This window comes from Peromyscus leucopus, chromosome 22 (genome assembly GCF_004664715.2).
Source record: "Peromyscus leucopus breed LL Stock chromosome 22, UCI_PerLeu_2.1, whole genome shotgun sequence".
Taxonomy (NCBI): Eukaryota; Metazoa; Chordata; class Mammalia; order Rodentia; family Cricetidae; genus Peromyscus; species Peromyscus leucopus.
Window position 1 is genome coordinate 36919382 of NC_051081.1, and position 18195 is coordinate 36937576.

Here is an 18195-nt window from a genome sequence, read left to right on the forward strand (position 1 = left end):
TTTTCAGATTCCGGTTTTATCTAAGACAAAAACAAAAAAAACCCAGCCATTTCCTTTTAAGAATTCAAAGAGACAGCCATATGGTGACAACATTGACATTTATTTGAAAAGGGCATTGTGAAGGCTCATCGGGAAACCACGACTAATAGTCCTAAAGAATGACTTTGGAATAGTCCTTCCCACACCCCCTGCCTCCCCGGAAGGAAAACTAATTTGATTCAACAAGTTTAAAATACAGAGAACTGCCACAGGTGCCGATTCTGCACTCACATATAAATAAGTCGGCTAGTTTATACACAACGTTGGCAACTACTAACTACATTAAACACATGCATGGACACAGGCACATACACACTCAGCCAGGGCATGAAGGTCTAAAAGAACTCAGACACATTGAGATGGATGGGCTGCAGCATCTATGGGTGTTCAGTGCACGCTTTTAATCCTAGCACTCGGGAGGCAGAGCTCAGAGATCTCAAAGCCATCCTGGTCTATAGAGTGAGTGCCAGGACAGCCAGGGCTGTTACACAGAGAAACCCTGCCTCAACCCCCCTTTCCCCCACACACCACCACCACCAAAAAAGGGGCAAGTGCTGGGCTCAGGAGACCCTATGCTTCCTGAAGGAGCTGGATGGTGCCAGGGGGCAGCCAACGGGGCCATGAAGTTCTTCCCTCCAGCCCATGGCTTCTCCTTATCACCCCCCGCCCCCAGGTATCCAGGATCAAGACCTCCCATCTGCAGTCTTTAGATGTAGATCCAGCTTGGGTTATGGAGCCATAAAAACCAGACTTTTATATGAAAGAGATAGAGGCAGCAGTTTTCCTTGAACCTTTCCCCCAGATTCCAGAGGACAGGACCCCTGTTGCCAGAGAAGGTCAAGGGACGCAGATGCAGCCTGCCTAATACGACTGTCTCCCACCTTCCAGTCTGCTTTTAAACAACGTTCAGACCCACAGCTCAAGACTTCCCTTTCCCCCGGGCCCCCAGACACAGCCAGCCGCTCATTCTCAACAGCATCTCTGCAGCAGATGGGGAGGTCTATGACAACAGATCACTGGAAGGTGCCATGACCCAGGGATCCCCCCAACCCAAAGATACCCGGAGGAACCTTAGGGCTTTTCCAAATCCCACTCCAGCTGAACTGTGTCCTGTGGGACCGGGAACAGCCCGTGCACGGGTAGTATACAGGACAGGGCTGCTCTGACCAGAGTCCTTGGCCCAGGGCTATGTTCCCCTGCACTGTGTAGGTCGGGGGCCAGACACAGGACATTTTTAGGTTTTCTTATGTGGTCATTGAGGAGTCATGGAACCATTTATTTCTAGTCTTCAAAGTAAAGAGGAAACAGGCTCAGTGCAGGGACAAGAGCAGCTGCTTCTGGGTCACAGGTATTTTCTGTCAATCCACTTCTTACGCTTGCTTATGATCGACCAAATTAACTTCTGTACCTCAAACACATTCGTGCCCTTTAGAGTCTGTCATCAGGAGGCCACCATCTGGCCCTGGCCTATGAAGCCAGAGCCCTGGGTGGTGGTGGTAGTGGTGGTGGTGGTGGTGGTGGTGGTGGTGGTGGTGGGCTGGGGGCCAGTTGGCCTTAAAGAGTTGGCTGGCTCCTTTTGGCTCTGGCTTACAACAGAGAGGGTGGTACAGAACAGGGCAGGAGACAGCGCTACCAGACACCAGAGGCAAGGAAGGTGAGAGTCCCACTGGGTTCCTCCCCAGCTCCCACCCACTCTGCTTTTGCCTCTCTTCCCCAGCCTTGGGATGGAGTGACAGACCCCTGTGATCGCCATCTAGACTTCCTGACTCCGAGGCATACTCGGCCAGGATCGGATTCCGCTCCCTGTCAACAGGCACCCCAATATCTTACTGAATATCAACTTAAATTCTACCCAGAAGAGGGCACACCAATGGCCCAGCTCTCTAGAAGCAGCATGTCCCCGCTAGGCAGTCTGGGTGCGGAGAAAAAGAGGACGGACAGAGAGAGGGCTGAGGAGGAGCAGATGAGTCCGCAGAATTGGAACTCGGTCCCCTTTCTCCTGTTGCCGGGGCAGGGCTGAGGGACAGAAGTATCTGAGTGGGGCCTGTGTAGGCCCCTCATGCTCTAGGAAGTCTCCAAGGAAGTGGCTCTCACAACCCACAATCAAGGTCAAGATACCTCAGGGGTGGACACTGATGTCACTTGGGAACAAGAAAGAAACTGGCGAACTCTTATCCAAGCCAGGCCTGGTATAAGGGATGTGGCAGGCAGGTGAAGGAAGGTGTTTTTAGCTCAAACCTTAGCTTTTCTCAGTTTCTAAAGGGTCACTTGCCTTCGTGCTTTTTTAAAACTTGACTTCTTACTAAAGAGATATTAAGGAAAAAAAACCTAAGTCCATGCTTATAAAGTTGGATTGAGCAACAACAGCCACATGGCTCCAAAGTCACGGGCCGCCTCGTCCGCAGGGACCCGAGTTCATGCAGGCCATGCAGGAGCCATGAGCCCATAGCTCAGTGCAGAGACCCCGGGAAAGAGTTGCATTAGAAGTGCAGAAACTATGGGGACAGGGGTCAGACGGGCCCCATCTGTGACATTTATCACATGTGCAACGGGGATGAACATGTGTTCCAGTTCTCCTCATTCTGGAAAATGTTCCCACCTGTCCTAATGAGCGGGCTGTCATCATGCGGGGTCACAGGCAGGGCTGTGATCTAGAGCGTCCCAGAAACGGCTCCTTTATGACCCCAGGTCACGCTGCCTAAAATTACACCCTGGAAAGGACTCCTGCAGGTCACCAGATCTACGCCCTCTTCCTAAGAAGCAAAATCTCTCCAGGCAGTTTGAGAGGAAAACAGCTCAGAAAACTCATGGGAAGTTTAAAAGGGAAAGAAAGGACCGTCCTGGGCCGTAGGGTGCTCCCACTGGAAGAGGCCTGGGGTGCTGCCAGAGGCCTCCTGGGAGGCACAAAGGCACCCAGAGGGGCATCAGGAAAGGGTCGAGTGGTCCTTTCTGCACCCACCCAGGCCTCGGTTAGCTGCCCCCCCGGCACACGTGAGTCACAGAGGCACAGGTAGGTGGCACAGAGGGAAAACGGAGCCAAAGGGGTTTCCACCACCTCTGCCCAGGCCACAGCAAGGCCGATTAATTGTCCCCAATGTCTCAGACTTTGCCCAGAGAGGGAAAATATTTCAATCCTAGTTGTTAAATCTCTTTCCTTGAACCCCAAAGTGACACTTGCTCAATTGCTCCCTCCTCTGCCCCCAACCCTCCCAACCTCCCAACCAACAAACCAACACACAGTTCTGCTGGGAGCATCTTCCGGGAAGTGATGTGGACCGGCCTCAGGGCCCAGCATCTTTCTCCCCCGCTTCTCAGTCCTCGAGAACCAGCTAGCTTGCTCAGCTTTCTCTCGACCCAGAGGGTGTGGAAACACTGTGGGATATTTGGAAGAACGACATCAGGGACCAAACTTAACTACCTAGGAAACCTCCAGAAGAGAGAGAACCGGGGAAGATCCGCCACAGGCTTCCTCTGGATAGAGGAGCTGAGAAGACACAACACAGCAGAGACACAGACTGGTCACACTGTGCCTTGCCGATGCTGCCACCAAGCCTAGGAGAAGCCGTCCCCCTCCATCCCCAGCCTGTTGCTCTTCCGCCAGCGTCTCTAAGTGCTCAGCATTCATCGACAGTAGAAAAAGAGACACAGATAACTGGAGATTAAAGAAGAGGCCGGGCAGGACACCCGAGACAAGGAGGTGAGAGCAGACATCTCTCACACTGTCACTTCCTGATGAGGGGGGCGCTTTCCTCAGCTTCCCCGAGTACCATCTATGGCTTCCTTAGACTAGTCATGTCTTCATCAGGCTCCTTCCCTCGGGGTTGGCTGGCACTCCCTCATAGACACTTTCCCAATGGAAGCTTCCCAGGCCCCTCTGCTTCTCGGTGGAGACACCCTCATGATTCTCTGTCCCTGGCTGATACAAAAGGGAAGACAGGTGAGATGCTCATTAGCCTCAGGGGGCAGGTGACTGGATCTTCCTCATGGAAGACCAGGAGGAGGCAGGAGGGCCACCGAGGACCGGAGGCTCCGTCTTTGCTCAACTGGGGAAGAGCCACTGTCCAAGGTGACTGTTTCTCAGCTCTCCCAGCTAGATTTCCAGATGGTGGGAGTGGGCAGGAGGCCGGTCCTCCCACAGGGTCCTCTAAGGAGTTCCGTCTCTTGGAATTCAGTACACACACAGATCGGGGAACTTCATCTCGTAGACGGGGATGGAATGGTTCTGTGGCTGGCCATAGGCTGCAGTGATGGTCCCTGAAGGGCTTGGAGGGGGCCTAAGGACACATGGAAGAGAAAGGTGTGAGGTAGAAATTGGGGTCCTATCCTTGTGCAACTGAACCCAGGGCCTCAAACTCACAGAGATCCACCTGGCTCTGCCTCCTAAGTGCTGGGATCAAAGGCGTGCGCCACCGCTGCCTGGCTTCAGTTTCTCTTTAAAACTCATGCCATTCCATGAGTTCCAGATTTTCAAGATGTTCTAGAATCTTCAGTCCAGTCAAGGCTATGGCAGTGGCTCTCAACCTCCCCAAAGCTGCAGCCCTTTAGTACAGCCCCTCATGTTGTGGTGACTCCAACCATAAAATTATTTGGTTACTACTGCATAACTGTAATTTTGCTACTGTTATGAATTGTAATGTAAATATCTGATGTGTGGGATATGTGACCCCCAAAGGGGGTAGTGACCCACAGATTGCGAACCATTGCTCTATGGTACCATTTTAGAAATCAAGTACTTGCCCAGGACACTAAGGCTCCTGGCCTTCTCTAGGCCTCACTGAGCCAATCTCTTGCCCTCTTCATGGTGACTGGGAATAGAGGTTGGGGGTGGAGGGAGGGCCGCAAGCAGGTCTGAGAAGGAGTCTTAGGGTTCCAGCCCTCACCCCTGATGCTGGACACCGAGGTAGGGTCTCCTGCCTGTGCTGCCACTTACCGGATGGTGATTTCAAAGATCTGGTTGAGCTTGCTCTGCAGCAGCGATGCCTAGACACAGACAGAAGGGAAGTGAGTTTCCGGCTCCAAGAGGGTCAGCTGCCACCTCCCTGCCACCTCCAAGGACACCTGGAAGCTTCTGACTGTAGCAACTGAGGGAAGGTAACCAGGTAGGTGTGTTCTTATCCCTGGCACCTGTCTGTTGGACTTGAACATTCAGATCAGGGACAACCACCCATCAAAGGCTGGCTGGGGACTCAAAGAGGGCCAGGAATACCAGGGGGCGTTTGGGCAGGCTTCTGCTCCTTGGTATGGGTAGCAAGGTCTGTTGGGCATGGGGTCAGGAGACCGGAGCTGACGACATTACTCTTTCTTTCTTTCTTTCTTTCTTTCTTTCTTTCTTTCTTTCTTTCTTTCTTTCTTTCTTTCTTTCTTTCTTTCTTTCTAAGATTTATTTACTTATTATGTATACAGTGTTCTGTTTGCATGTACCCCTGCAGGACAGAAGAGGGCACCAGATCTCATTACAGATGGTTGTGAGCCACCATGTGGTTGCTGGGAATTGAACTCAGGACCTCTGGAGGAGCAGTCAGTGCTCTTAACCTCTGAGCCATCTCTCCAGCCCCGACATTACTCTTTCTTGATGTGTGTCCAGCACTTGGGCCTTCTCCAAGATCATAAAATGGGCAGTCCACCTCTCAAAGTGGGATGGGAATAACTTACGACAGGGAACACAGGCTTGGAAGATCTGTGTTCCTATACAACTACAAAATACGTAGATCTTATATAGATAAAATTAAAGTATAAGCCACATGCCTGTAATCTCAGCACTCAGAAGGCTGAGGCAGGATGACTGAATGTTGTAATGTGAGCCTAGGCTACATAGCGAGTTCAAGGCCAGCCCAAGACGGTACAGCAAGACCTTCACTGAAAAGAACCTGGCTGGTGAGAGGCCTCCGTGGGTAAAGTGCATGCTGCAAAAGCCTGATGGCCAGAATTCAATCCCTGGAACCCACATAAAGGTGGAAGGAGAGACCCAAAGTCCTTTGACCTATATATACATACACACAAGATAATAATAATATTTAAAAAAAAATTTTTTTGTGGACAGGGTACCACCCTCTCTGGCCTGGGATTATCTATGAAGATCAGTCTGTCCTTGAACTCAGATCTACTGCCTCTACCTTCTGAGTGATGGTTTAAAGGTGTGAGCCACCCCACCCAGCTGGCACCCACCTCCCTTACCCCCACCCACTCCCTGCCTGCCTTTTTTTGAGGTCTCACTATGTAGCTCTGGCTGGCCTGGGATTATGTATGTAGACCAAGCTGGCCTCGACTTTCCAGAGATTTGCCTGCCTCTGCCTCCTAAGTGCTGGGGTTAAAGGTCCAAGACTGTGAGTCCCTGGGCTCCGGGGGAGCAATGTAGCATTGGGGTAAACAGCAGTGTACGGTATACTGGAACCCCAATTTCTGCAGGACAAAGAGCCAAGGTCTGAACCCAGCCCTGCCCTGGACCCAGGTCTGGCTTCTGATTGGTCAGGAAGGCACCCTATGGTAATGCTACTCACCCGGGCCCCACAATGGGCTGCAATCTCCTCGAAGGGCGCCTTCTGGAATTTCTCCACCACCTGTCGCCGCCGCTCACGCTCCTGTTCCTCAACTGCCACACTGTCCACTGTGACACAGAGAACTGAGTTAGTGTTCAGGCATGAGTTAGGGGAAGGAGCTTGAGGGAGACGGACAGGGTGGACTCTTCAGATGAAAAGGGGGCGGAGCACAGAAAGGGGGCGGAGACATGGAAAAGGGGCGGAGACCTCATGCGTCGCATAGACCCAGAGTCTTTCTGCTCGAGGCCCCGCCCTCTTGAGAATCAGTTCAAAGGACCTGCATCTGGGCTTTAAAGACCCCCGTGGCTGTGCTCTTGCTGGAGCTCTCAAACGAGACCTCAGCTAGTTGTCTCTTTTAGTACTGCCGGGGTAGTTTGAAAAAGGATCTGAACATTGTAAAGGCAGCTAGACGGTGAGAATCAACGCAGCCCCACAGCACAAGTCTGAGGAAATTTTACTTAAGGCTTTCCATGCACCATTTGCTATCCAAAGTGAGTTAGCACCAAATAAAGAAAAATAGCGAGTAGGTTTGGAGGTCAAATAATGATCACTCTGAGAGAGTTAGGGAGGCAGGCAGTGCATACATTTATTTTTTTATTTTTATTTATTTATTCATTCATTCATTTATTTGTTTATTTATTTACTTATTTATTTTTGGTTTTTTCGAGACAGGGTTTCTCTGTGTAGCTTTGGCGCTTTTCCTGGATCTTGCTCTGTAGCCCAGGCTGGCCTCAAACTCACAGAGATCCGCCTGCCTCTGCCTCCCGAGTGCTGGGATTGAAGGCGTGCGCCACCACCGCTACCTGGCTATTTTTATTTTTTATCTTTTCGAGACAAGCTCTCACTAGATAGGCCCGGCTGTTCTGGAGCTTGCGTCACCACACCTACCTGAGTGCATCTATAATAACAAAATACTGAAGAGTCTTCACAGAAAGCCAGTTCAGCGGCTTAATTTGTCATCAGTTAGAAACAACCTCTTCATAGGAAGACTTCACGGGCCAGTCATGCAGATAAAGAGGTGACTCGTGTTTAAAGTCTATTGCCCTTACTAAATGAACACCAATATGATTTCTTCTCGGTGCCTTTCCCTGGACATCTTGCCCTTTTGTGTCACCTCCACACACAAGGAGTTTTATTTGCACAGACCAGTCAGTCCCCTGGCTATAACCCTCGAGGGGTGGCTTTCAGGGGCAGTTGTCATTAGTAAGTAGGAAAGGGACTGCAGTGACAGGCAGTACTGACCCCCTCATCGGGGAGTGGGGACTTGCAGCTGCAGCTTTGGCGGCCGATGAGTTTATAAGAGACCCCCAGCCTCTGCCACCTGGTCCACGTCAGCCCCAGCTTCCTCTCTCATCAGAGTTCCCCGGGGCCGCTGTCTTACCAATGGCCTTCTTCAGCGTCTCATAGGTGATCTCCTCTGCAGGTACTCGCTGAAGGAGAAGAGAGACGTGTTCAGAAAGGTGTGGGAGAGAAGGCAGCCCCTTTGCTTCTTAGGGGGATGTCCCTAGGACACCACCATTGCCAGAGGTGCCTCTGAGCGCGTGTGGAGAAAAGCAAATGAGGCCAACTCCTCATGAGGGTCCCTCAGAATAGAATTCTATTCTTTTCCCTACCTAAGCCCGTCCTGTCAAGCTCCGTGGGAGGAAATCATCACGCGATTTAAAAAGAAATCCTCAGAGAAACAACTGGATGTAAGAGGTAGTTGAGAAACACAATCTCCAATATAAACTCCAAGAACTTCATAACATTTTGAGGGCTCATGATATTAAATTATACCCCGAAGTGATGAATCTTAATACAGTAAGTCATAGGAGGTTAGAAATAATGGGACCTCTGCTCATGAGATTAGTCCTAAGACCGGAGGCAAAGGATCTCAACCTCTGCAGAACCTATGAAAGGAGGCAGGAAATAATAAAACCCAAAGAAGGGGACTCCGTGGATGTATGGCCTCAGGGAAGATGCTGAGGATAATGAAGTTTGGACCAGATTCCATGAACTTCAAACCAGACTATAAGCTTCTTGGTGTTAACATCCATGCTGAATCATGTGCCATTACAAGAAGTAAGGGAAAGATGTAGACAGGAGAGAAAGATTTAATGATATAAAGTTCCCAAAGGCACACAGCTATGCTAAGTGGTTTCTTTGAGGGAGAGGAGAGCAGACAGGCCCCCGGTGATGATTGTGTTTGATCTCCTGATCTGAGGGTGAGGACATGGGTGCATTCACCTTGTGAATTCACAGACAGGACAGTGCTAGGCTTGTTTGCCATTTAGTAAATGTCTGTTTGACTGGAAAGGACAGATATGGGGTAAAGACATTCAGCAAATATTGCATGGACATCAATAGCATACAGAACTCTCAGAGGGTCAAGAGAAGCTGCCAATTTGTTAATAGAAGAATTACATGCAAGAGAGCCTGAGGATTCATCCTATGTACACCATCTATCATCCATCCATCCGTCATCCATCCACTCATCATCCATCCAACATCCATCCATCCATTCGTCCATCTTCTGTCATCCATCCATTCATCATCCATCCAACATCCATCCATCCATCCATCATCCATCCAACATCCATCCATCCATCCAACCATCCATCCATCATCCATTCATCATCCATCCATCCATCATCCATCCATCCAACATCCATCCATCCATCTGTCTGTCCGTCCGTCATCCATCCATTCATCATCCATCCAACATCCATCATCCGCCCGTCATCCATCCATTCATCATCCATCCAACATCCATCCATCATCCATCCAACATCCATCTATCATCCATTCATCATTCATCCATCCATTCATCCATCCATCCATCCATCCACCCATCATCCATCCATCCATGTCAGTGAAGACCAATGTAGATGAACTACAGGCATTAAGGAACCTCAGGATAAAGGAAAGTAAAAGCAAGTTCTTCAAATGAGAGCAGGTATAGAGATGTGCATGGAGGAAATGGGACCTGGCTGGGCTTCAAGGAACAAGCACTCCATAGGTCCAAAGGTCTAAGCACCTACACGAAGAAGAAGGCAGATTCTGGGAGGGTTTTTGCACCAGTATACTCGGGCAGATAGATGACTGAGTGTGGTACAGAGAAATGGAACAATGCCACCGTGCCACGCAAGGTGGTAAGGAAATAAAATGAGCCTGGCAGGGCACAGGGGCACAGGGATTAAGGTTTGACCACATCAGCATTGATTCATCACTCAGAGCACAGTCACCCGGCACAGGATCCTGAACCAGGACACCATGGGCTGAAACGGTGTCGCAGCGTAGCATGGCGAGGTCATAGCCCTGCATCAGTTACCAGGACACCCGCGGGCTAAGCTGACTCAAGGAAAGAACCAATGTGAGTGTCGCAGGAGGCCACCGGTGAGAAGGGGGCACTAGCTTGGTAAGCATTTCTTCTCCTTGGCGTCACTTAACTACTGAAGGCCTCGGAACTTAGGACAGGAGACGTCCCCTCTGCAGTGAGGGGAAGCAGTCAGCTAACTCCGAGGCTATGACACTAGAGGTCCTGTCTTTCATGACCGGAAACGTCTGAGGGCCCCCACTTCCTCTTCCTCACTTTGCTTGCCCAATTAGCCAGGGTCAGAGCTTCCTGCCTTCCATGGGAATGTTCCAGACCAGCTCTGAAGGTCCAGGTTTAGAGCTTGGCCCTCGTTACAGAGACGCTTAATCCCAGCCTGTAAGGGCTTGTCTATACTCTGATCACACCTGGGGAAAGATCCAGCATCCTCACAGCTGCTCTCAGACGCCCCCTGAGTCTTCTTGTCCCAGTCTCTCTCAGATGTGGCTCCTCCTTACTTTGTGTGAGGCTTGCCTCATGCCTGCCATTTCCCTAATTTGTATGAGGAGGAAATGGAGCAAGCCTTTCTAGAGTGATTTTTTTTTTTTAATGATAGTCTCATGGTAGAAGAAGCACATTACTCTCTTAGCTGGAAATACCACTAATGTACACATGAGCAGAGTCAGTAAGAAAATGGGTGTACCGGAGAAACTAATTCCCACAGACACTTTGATGCACGGTAAAGAGCTTTGGAGCACTTAACATCCAGAGTAGTGACAAAACACTTACTTCCTCTTTCTCTGGGCTGTTCCTTGATTCCACCTCTACCTGGAGGGAAATGGTCTCACCAATGCTCTTCCTCTTGGACAAGCGATCTTCATCTGGAAAAGAAGAGCCCGGGAGCTGGGATTCCCAGTCCTTGCTAAGCCACTGGTCCCACCCTCTGTGCCTTGGTCCACAGTCCTCAATGGCTCAGTACATACGTAGGCTACACTTGGAGCTTCCAGAAGCTTCTATCTGCTGTGGGCTTTCTCCACCCATCTTAGGGTGGTCAGGTTGCCTCTTTGGATTAAGATTTTTGCAACCATGTATGAAAACAGACCAGAAAGCATATCTCAACTAGCATAAGCTGACTGCATCCACTAATAATAATCACCAGTAATAATCATGTGTTAGTGTTCCCTAAGAGCTTATGACTTCATTACTCCATATACCTCCACATAACCCTCTAATTGTAGTCGAGTAACTCGGGGATTTTCAGAGAGTTGCCCAAGGTGTTTTTAGAGAAGTAAGTAGGACAGACATCTTGAAATGGGCCCCTGGTTCTGTAGCCCATGTGTGCTCTTTCCAATACTATGGACCAACCCTCCATAAGCCAGGTTATCTCACAGCTCAGTTGCTTTCTGAGATTCCAAACAGAGGAGGAAGAGCGTCAACATAGGGATTGCACCATAAATTCTGCTACGTCTTTCAGCTCTCATATAACTTCTAAGAGGCCACCACAAGTGATTCAGGGGTCCACACCCTCTTACTCTAGGGCTCTCACCTGGCAGCGAAGGCAGAGGTAGGTGGGAGGCTTTGCCCAGAGCTCATACCTGTCAGCTGAGGGATGTAGGGCAGGCAGAGCCTGTCCGAATTATAACCGCTTCCTCCCAGGACTTCACTGATTTTACTCTGACGGAAGAGAAGCTCGATCACCACGCCGTCTAGATTTTGAGACAGCCTGAAGGACAAAGAGGCAGAGCAGAACCGTGGGCAGCTAGAACAATTCCTGAATGACTTTATCACAATAGCAATATCGTGACTGTGCAAAATGACAGAGAAATAGAAGAAAATCCCCCTAGTCCCTTTTCCAAGGGCACCCACTAGCCTACATTTTATGCGGAACCCTTCGGTTGCATACATGCCCACAGATGAATGTTCCCTTCCCTAAGACACTGTCCTGTGACTAATTTTGGGTGTGTGTATGTGTGTGTGCAGATGCACACGTGTGCACACAGATATGTGGGGACCAGAGGTCAATGGAGAGGCCACAGTTTAGAAGGTTAAGTCCTGTTGCCGGACACCTGGTATTTCAGAGTATCTTTCTCTTGAGCTCCTCTCGTGTGGAAGCCATACTGGTCCACAGCACTGTCTGAAGGCAGCTGAAGGCAGGAGCCTGTCAGGGGTGACCTCTCTAGGCTGCACTCCCCCTGGGTTTGACCAAAGCTGCTGGAGACTGCATGACCTATGCGGGACAACACTCCCAGGTCATCACAGCCTGCCCGAGGCTTGATGGTAGGGCAGCCGTGGACGGAGTACGGTAAGGTGATGGGGGTCAAACTCTGCTCAGGGCTTGGCGATCTCAGGCAGGGTCTAGGTCCCCTGATGTGTGTCCTTGCCTGGCGTCATACTGCCCACTCTCCCGTTCTGACCGCAACACCCCACCCCCCCACCCCCCCCCCGTACCGTCCTTACCTGGGCCTTTCCACAAACACGTCTTCGGGAAGCATGTATGGCGCTTCTTTCTTCCTGGTCTCTATGACCTGGAATTTTGGAAGGAAAACAAATGATGAGATCCGGGTCCAGCAGGAGCGAGGAAGAGCTGCAGCCTCCCTTTCAGGGTCCTTCCTCCACCCAGCATCCTTGGAGATGCAACACACAGAGCATCTCCAGGGAGACTCCAGATTCCCCAGTCGCCGTCAGAGCTGCCCTGGGGAGGGGAGCTGCTGCTCAAGCTGTCGCCACTGATGACGCACATTGTGTCAAGAGTCCTCAGAGTGCGGGGCACTTCATTCCTAAGAGGCTGGGCTTTCTTAGTCCTGGGCTTTCGACTCACGCCAGGGAAAAGGGAATGCGGGTAGCACCACAGGCCGAGTCTGGCTGAGGTAAAAGTCTGGCTGATGGACACTGACGGCTTGAGATCTCCCCCATAGCCTTCGTCAGTGTTTTTGGAAGAGCTGTGAAAGCCACCTAAGTGGCGAGAAGCCGGAGATAGACGGTATGCAGGTGTGTGAGTGTGACGTGGCAACGGCCCCGCTCTTTCCAGTGAAGGGGACTTCTTGCGCTTCCTTATCGGCCTGGAGCCCGTGAGAGTCCAACACTCTTGGGAAGTCTTTGGTACAGTGGCACAGCACCTGCCCTCATGTCCCCAAGCCAGCTTAGGCCAGCAGAGACCTGGAATCTTAATGTTAACCTTAGACATCATACGAGCCCACCTAAAATACTTAAAAATTTTAAGTCAGAAAAAAAATCCTCACATATATGAATGTTTTGCCTGTATGCAAGTATATGTACTAGGCTCATATGTCCGGTATCTGTGAAGGCCAAAAGAGGGTGTGAGATCCCCTGGAACTGGAGCTATAGACAGGTTGTAAGCTACCCGGAGAGACCTGGGAATGGAACCCGGGTCCTCGGCAAGAGTGGTCAGTGTTCTTAACTGCTGAGCCATCTCTCCAGCCGCCTTCAGGAGGTTTGAAACGACCTTTATGCAACCGCCGAGACTGATGGACTAGACTGGCTACTAGAGAACAGCAAGGCAGGGGGAGATTCGAAATGAATTAGCTAAGTGACAATGCGGCAGCCTTGGAGGGAGACGCCACCGTTCCTTCCCTCCCTGTCTCCCGATTCATACGGACAGGTAGGTTAAATTCATGCAGAGGGAGCTGGGATTTGCGTTAGAATATTTCAGCAGAGGAAAAGAAGATGATCCTGATAAGGAGATGTGAGAAATTCTGACAAGTATTTAATTTACGTAGCTGTGGCTCACAGTTCCACTTTTGCTGTTGTGGTACTGGAGGGTGTTCATGACAAAATCCTCGTCTTTTTTGGGACAGGCTTCTTTGCTGTTTAAATTATTTGGCGTGTGTGCCATGCCTGTGTGTGTCCATGTGTCCGTGTGTCTGTGTGTCCGTGTCCGTGTCCATGTGTGTGTGTGCGTGTGTGTGCACGTGTGTGTGCGCGCGTGCGTGTGTGTGTGTGTGTGTGTGTGTGTGTGTGTGTGTGTGTGTGTGTAGGGGCATGCACACACCACAGTTATGTGTGGAGGTTCTGGGAGTTGGTTCTTGCCTTCACTTTGTCGGGGCCGGGTCTCTCTGGCTTTTGCCACTGCGCTGTATATTCCAGGCTAGCTGGCCCACGAGCTCATGTCTTATTTTTGTCTCTAACTCCCATTTTGCCATTGGAGTGCTGGGATTTAGGTGTGTACCACTGCATCTGGATTTCTTATATGAGTTCCAGGATCGCACTCAAGTCCATCAGGCTTGCTTGTCAAGGGCTTTTACCCTAAGATATTTCCAGTGTTGTCCAGACTGGCCTGGACTGGATATCCTCTATCAACAGCTTCCTGAATGGCTGGAATTACAAGTCTGTATCACCATGTTCAACTTCTTAAAACTTCTTTTGGTGGGAAGGGGGTCTCATGTAGCCTAGGTTTGGCCTTGGCTTGTTATGCCAAGGTCTCCTTACCTCTGAGACTTCTTGATTAGAGGCTTATGTCACCATACCCAGATTCATGTGGTCTGGGAATTGAACCCAGGGATTTATGTATGTTATGCAAGCACTCTACGATCTAAGTCACATTCTCAGCTCTCCTCCAAACTCTTATTAAGTTGCTTCTATCCACACTGTTGGAGGGATGTGTGCCATGTGCTTCCTTAGGACAGTAGGTAGGGGGCAGGTGTAAGAGACTCAGGAGGCTGAGGACTGAGGATCTTTAGGCCTACGTCTAATGCTCAAGAGCTCACTGAGTTCTCAGGATCACGAGGACACCCACCTCGTGGATGTGCTGGCAGAAGGCAGGCACCGTTGTGAGCTGGCTGATGAGGTTCAGGTAGGCTGCACCCAGAGCGTAGAGCGCACAGCGGTTATAGGTAGGCAGATTCTCTTCGTTGACTTGGGCCACGTCCTGCGGTAACATAGACAGGCTTCCGGAGTTTTTCCCTGACAAATCACACCAAAGTCTGCACCCTCCCACCTGACCTCTCCTCAGTCTTCCTAGAGATGGCTCATCTTTCTAGACTAAATCTTTGACTTAGAACCTTCTGGGAGGCAAGGGTCATCCTTATAAAGCTAGAGAGCATGGTCCCTGGAATAACCCATGAGCTGGAGGCTTGTGAATCCCTACTAAGCATAGAGGCAATAACCTCATGTTGCCACTCTGTGGTTTCAGCTGTAGTGATCTCCACCGCCCAAACCCTCCTCATTAGCATTAACCTCACCATTAGCTGCCATCTCCTTCAGCAAAGCTGAAGCTCAGACGACTAGATTGTCTTGTTAATCTGGGTCCATATGCTAAAAGCTGTGGGAGTCACCAGGAGAATTTGAGTCCAAATTCTACCTCTTGGGTAAACAAAGAAAATTGTAACATCTAGGTTGGCTTGCAGGATCTGGCATGGGCACAAAGATGACCTAAGACACATGTCACTAAGTTCAAGAATATGATGCCAACTTGGCTTCAGGACCCTGGAGACTGGAGCCTTTGAGGTCTGAAGGACCCACCTCAACTTGTGTGGCAATGCACTAGTACCCAGGCAGACCCTGAAGGTCTCAGGTCCTACCTAGTACCACACTGGCTGCCTATGAATCCCAACAGAGGCTTGTTAAAGACACAGGTCCCAGGCTTGGGACACAGGCTTTCCAGTTTGGGTAATGTGCATTTTTTTTTTTTTAAAGCACCAGTGGCAATTCTGAACAAGTAAGTCTGAGAATGAGAGAATTTTTAGATGAACACATTTGTTTCAGGATCACTTGGGGGCTTTTGGATGGCTCCTTGGGAATTTTTGGGGTGGTACTCAGACCCTGTGAGGTGGTAATTCTGGGTGACCTTGTGTCCTCTTTACCTTAATGATGAACAAGAGCCATGAATTAATTTGTTTCTGGGGCTTCCCAGACAAGAACATGGTTTGGGGTCTTCATGGAGGAATGATCAACCAACGTACAATGTCCCTAGACAAACAACTGCCAGGCAAGTTCAGAAGAGTATCTCTATTTGTACCTGCTAGACAGGCCCCTCCCTGTGACGCTCTTCTGGTATTCCCTACATCCGGCACTCCCCACATCCGGCACCCCCCACATCTGGCACTTCCCACATCCGGCACTTCCCACATCCGGCACTTCCCACATCCGGCACTCCCCACATCCGGCACCCCCCACATCTGGCACTCCCCACATCCGGCCCCACCTGAACAGCCAGCACGAGTCGGATGAGGTCCACCATCACCTCCTCATTGGCCAGCTCAATGCTGATGAGTGCCAGCAGGCCGTAGAGCGCCTCGTAGTGCTTCTGGATGTTGGTCTCCTCCTTACAGCTCAGGTAGATGTGCCTGTACAGCTGCTGGGAGTGCTGGGGACAGGAGCAGGGGCAGAGGACAGCGGCGGTCAGTGGGGTGGACCCAGGGTGGGGGGCAAAGAGAACTGGGGAGGAAGGTCCATGTGAAGGGAGGTGATAGCTGTGTGTAGTACCCATCTCCATCCTCAGCAACTGGTTAATCTGGTCAATTGAAGAGGGGAGGAGGCAGGCTCTGGGACCAGTGGTCCAACAGTGGCTTAGACGCTGGAATACTGGGACCAATAAACCTGACCTCTGCTGGGGCTCTCTGTGTCTTCTGGTCATATTCACCTTCTTCATGAAGACAGTGTCCTGCCGGGAGCATTTGTCCACTTTCAACTTCAGGACCGAGATGTCACCGAGGGTGCTATGAAGGGACAGAGGAGCCTCTTAACCCCTGTGTGAGGCCAACCTGAGTTCACAGGGTGTCACCAAGCTTTATCCCCAGCGCCGTAGGTTGGCCTTGGCTCTTAACCCAGTCTCCATTTTCTCCAAAGCTCTCACATTCCTGTTTCTTTCTCTTGGGTACACACTCTCTCCAGCCCCCAGCCCGGGCACAAGCATGCTCTGGCTCACGCTCTCCAGGACCAAAGCCAGGGATGAACTCTATAGTGAGTCTCACTGCGTCCAAATTGTCCTCCCACCTGGGTGTGAGGTTACTGGCCAAGAAGACAGGTCTCATTGGGGGGGCTCCCCCATCACACATCCACCGGAGGAGAGATGTGGAGCTCACCTGATGGTAGAGAATTTGTGGCGGTTGCCATGGCGATCAATGAAGCTGATGAGAATCTCTAGGACGAAGAGGCGGATTTCTGCATCTTCCATGAGGGCGGTGGAGAGAAGGCGGTCAAGGAAGTTGCTGGGCAGGGCTGACATCATGTTGTTACACTGGAATCCTGTGGATACCTGGGAGGAAGCCCGGGACGGGCGTACTTAGGAACACTGTCACTCTCGGTATAGAGATGAGATGAAGAAGCAGCCAGAATTCTGGTGTAAAGTGTCCCATTCTCTGCACAGAGTCCCCTGGAAAATCTACTCCGGGCAGCTCAGTTGACACGTATGGGGAGAGTATGCAGGGGCAGCAAGTGTTGAAAGTGAGTAAAGGATGAGCACTAGAGAAAGGCAAGAGTCAGGGACTCCCTCAAAGTTCTAGCTGGCCAGGGAACAACTGGTGAACGGCCAGCTGTTTTGTTGCAAGCGCTTTAAGACTAGGAGTCACAAGAACTTAGAGGGCAGAGGAACTAACTCACAGCGGGGTGGCAGAGTCCATTTGCGTTACCTGACAGTCAGCACAGCACTGTGATAATGGCGCCTTCCGACTCAAATCAGTCGGCACAGGTAGGTACATCATGCATGATGCCAGATGCCCGAGTAGCAAAAGGCACTTTCTGTTAAGTCCATACTGCAGAATGGTACCTCTGAGGATTCGGAAGGTTTCCATGGAGCCAGCCCTGCCCCAGAGCATCAAATGTTCTCTGAAGGGGCACATGAGCGTCCCCCAGATGGTCACATAAGACAGTGGGTGCAAATTAACAAGGGTCAACTCGGCAAAACTGCGGGGTTACAAAGACCAAGGAGAGAATAGACAACTAGATACGGGAGGTATAAGAGCAAAAGGGCCGGGCGGGGGTGGCGCACGCCTTTAATCCCAGCACTTGGGAGGCAGAGCCAGGCGGATCTCAGTGAGTTCGAGGCCAGCCTGGTCTACAGAGCGAGATCGAGGAAAGGCACAAAGCTACACAGAGAAACCCTGTCTTGAAAAAACAAACAACAACAACAACAACAACAAAAAAAAAGCAAAAGGGCTCTGGGAGAGGACCCTGAGTGGGGTTGGAAGGACCCTCAGTGGAGGGGCGTTTGCCTAACATGTGTGAGGTCCCGGGTTCAATCCCCAGTGCTACCAAAGCAAAGCGGCCAAACAAATGCAGTTGAGGATGAGGGTAGGAGAAGAGGGAAGAGAAGGCGTGCATGGAGTGAGGGGTCTGTACAGACTGGCGTGCTGGGAACAGAGACCGGAGCTG

At 50.8% G+C, this 18195-nt stretch overlaps 1 protein-coding gene across 1 annotated transcript in view; it reads right to left on the bottom strand.

Moving 5' to 3' along the window:
• Positions 1–508: 508 nt before the first annotated feature.
• Efr3b (EFR3 homolog B) overlaps positions 509–18195 on the bottom strand; it is an 83052-nt gene continuing 65365 nt past the window's right edge. Inside the window, exons 13-23 of the mRNA XM_028875170.2 lie at positions 16908–17080; positions 16466–16541; positions 16028–16189; positions 14621–14752; positions 12325–12392; positions 11463–11590; positions 10657–10748; positions 7957–8005; positions 6537–6643; positions 4970–5019; positions 509–4313 (exon numbers count right to left, since the gene is read on the bottom strand). Coding sequence (XP_028731003.1) covers positions 4208–4313; positions 4970–5019; positions 6537–6643; positions 7957–8005; positions 10657–10748; positions 11463–11590; positions 12325–12392; positions 14621–14752; positions 16028–16189; positions 16466–16541; positions 16908–17080 — 1143 coding nt within the window. The 3' untranslated portion in view covers positions 509–4207. The remainder of the gene's footprint in view (positions 4314–4969; positions 5020–6536; positions 6644–7956; positions 8006–10656; positions 10749–11462; positions 11591–12324; positions 12393–14620; positions 14753–16027; positions 16190–16465; positions 16542–16907; positions 17081–18195) is intronic.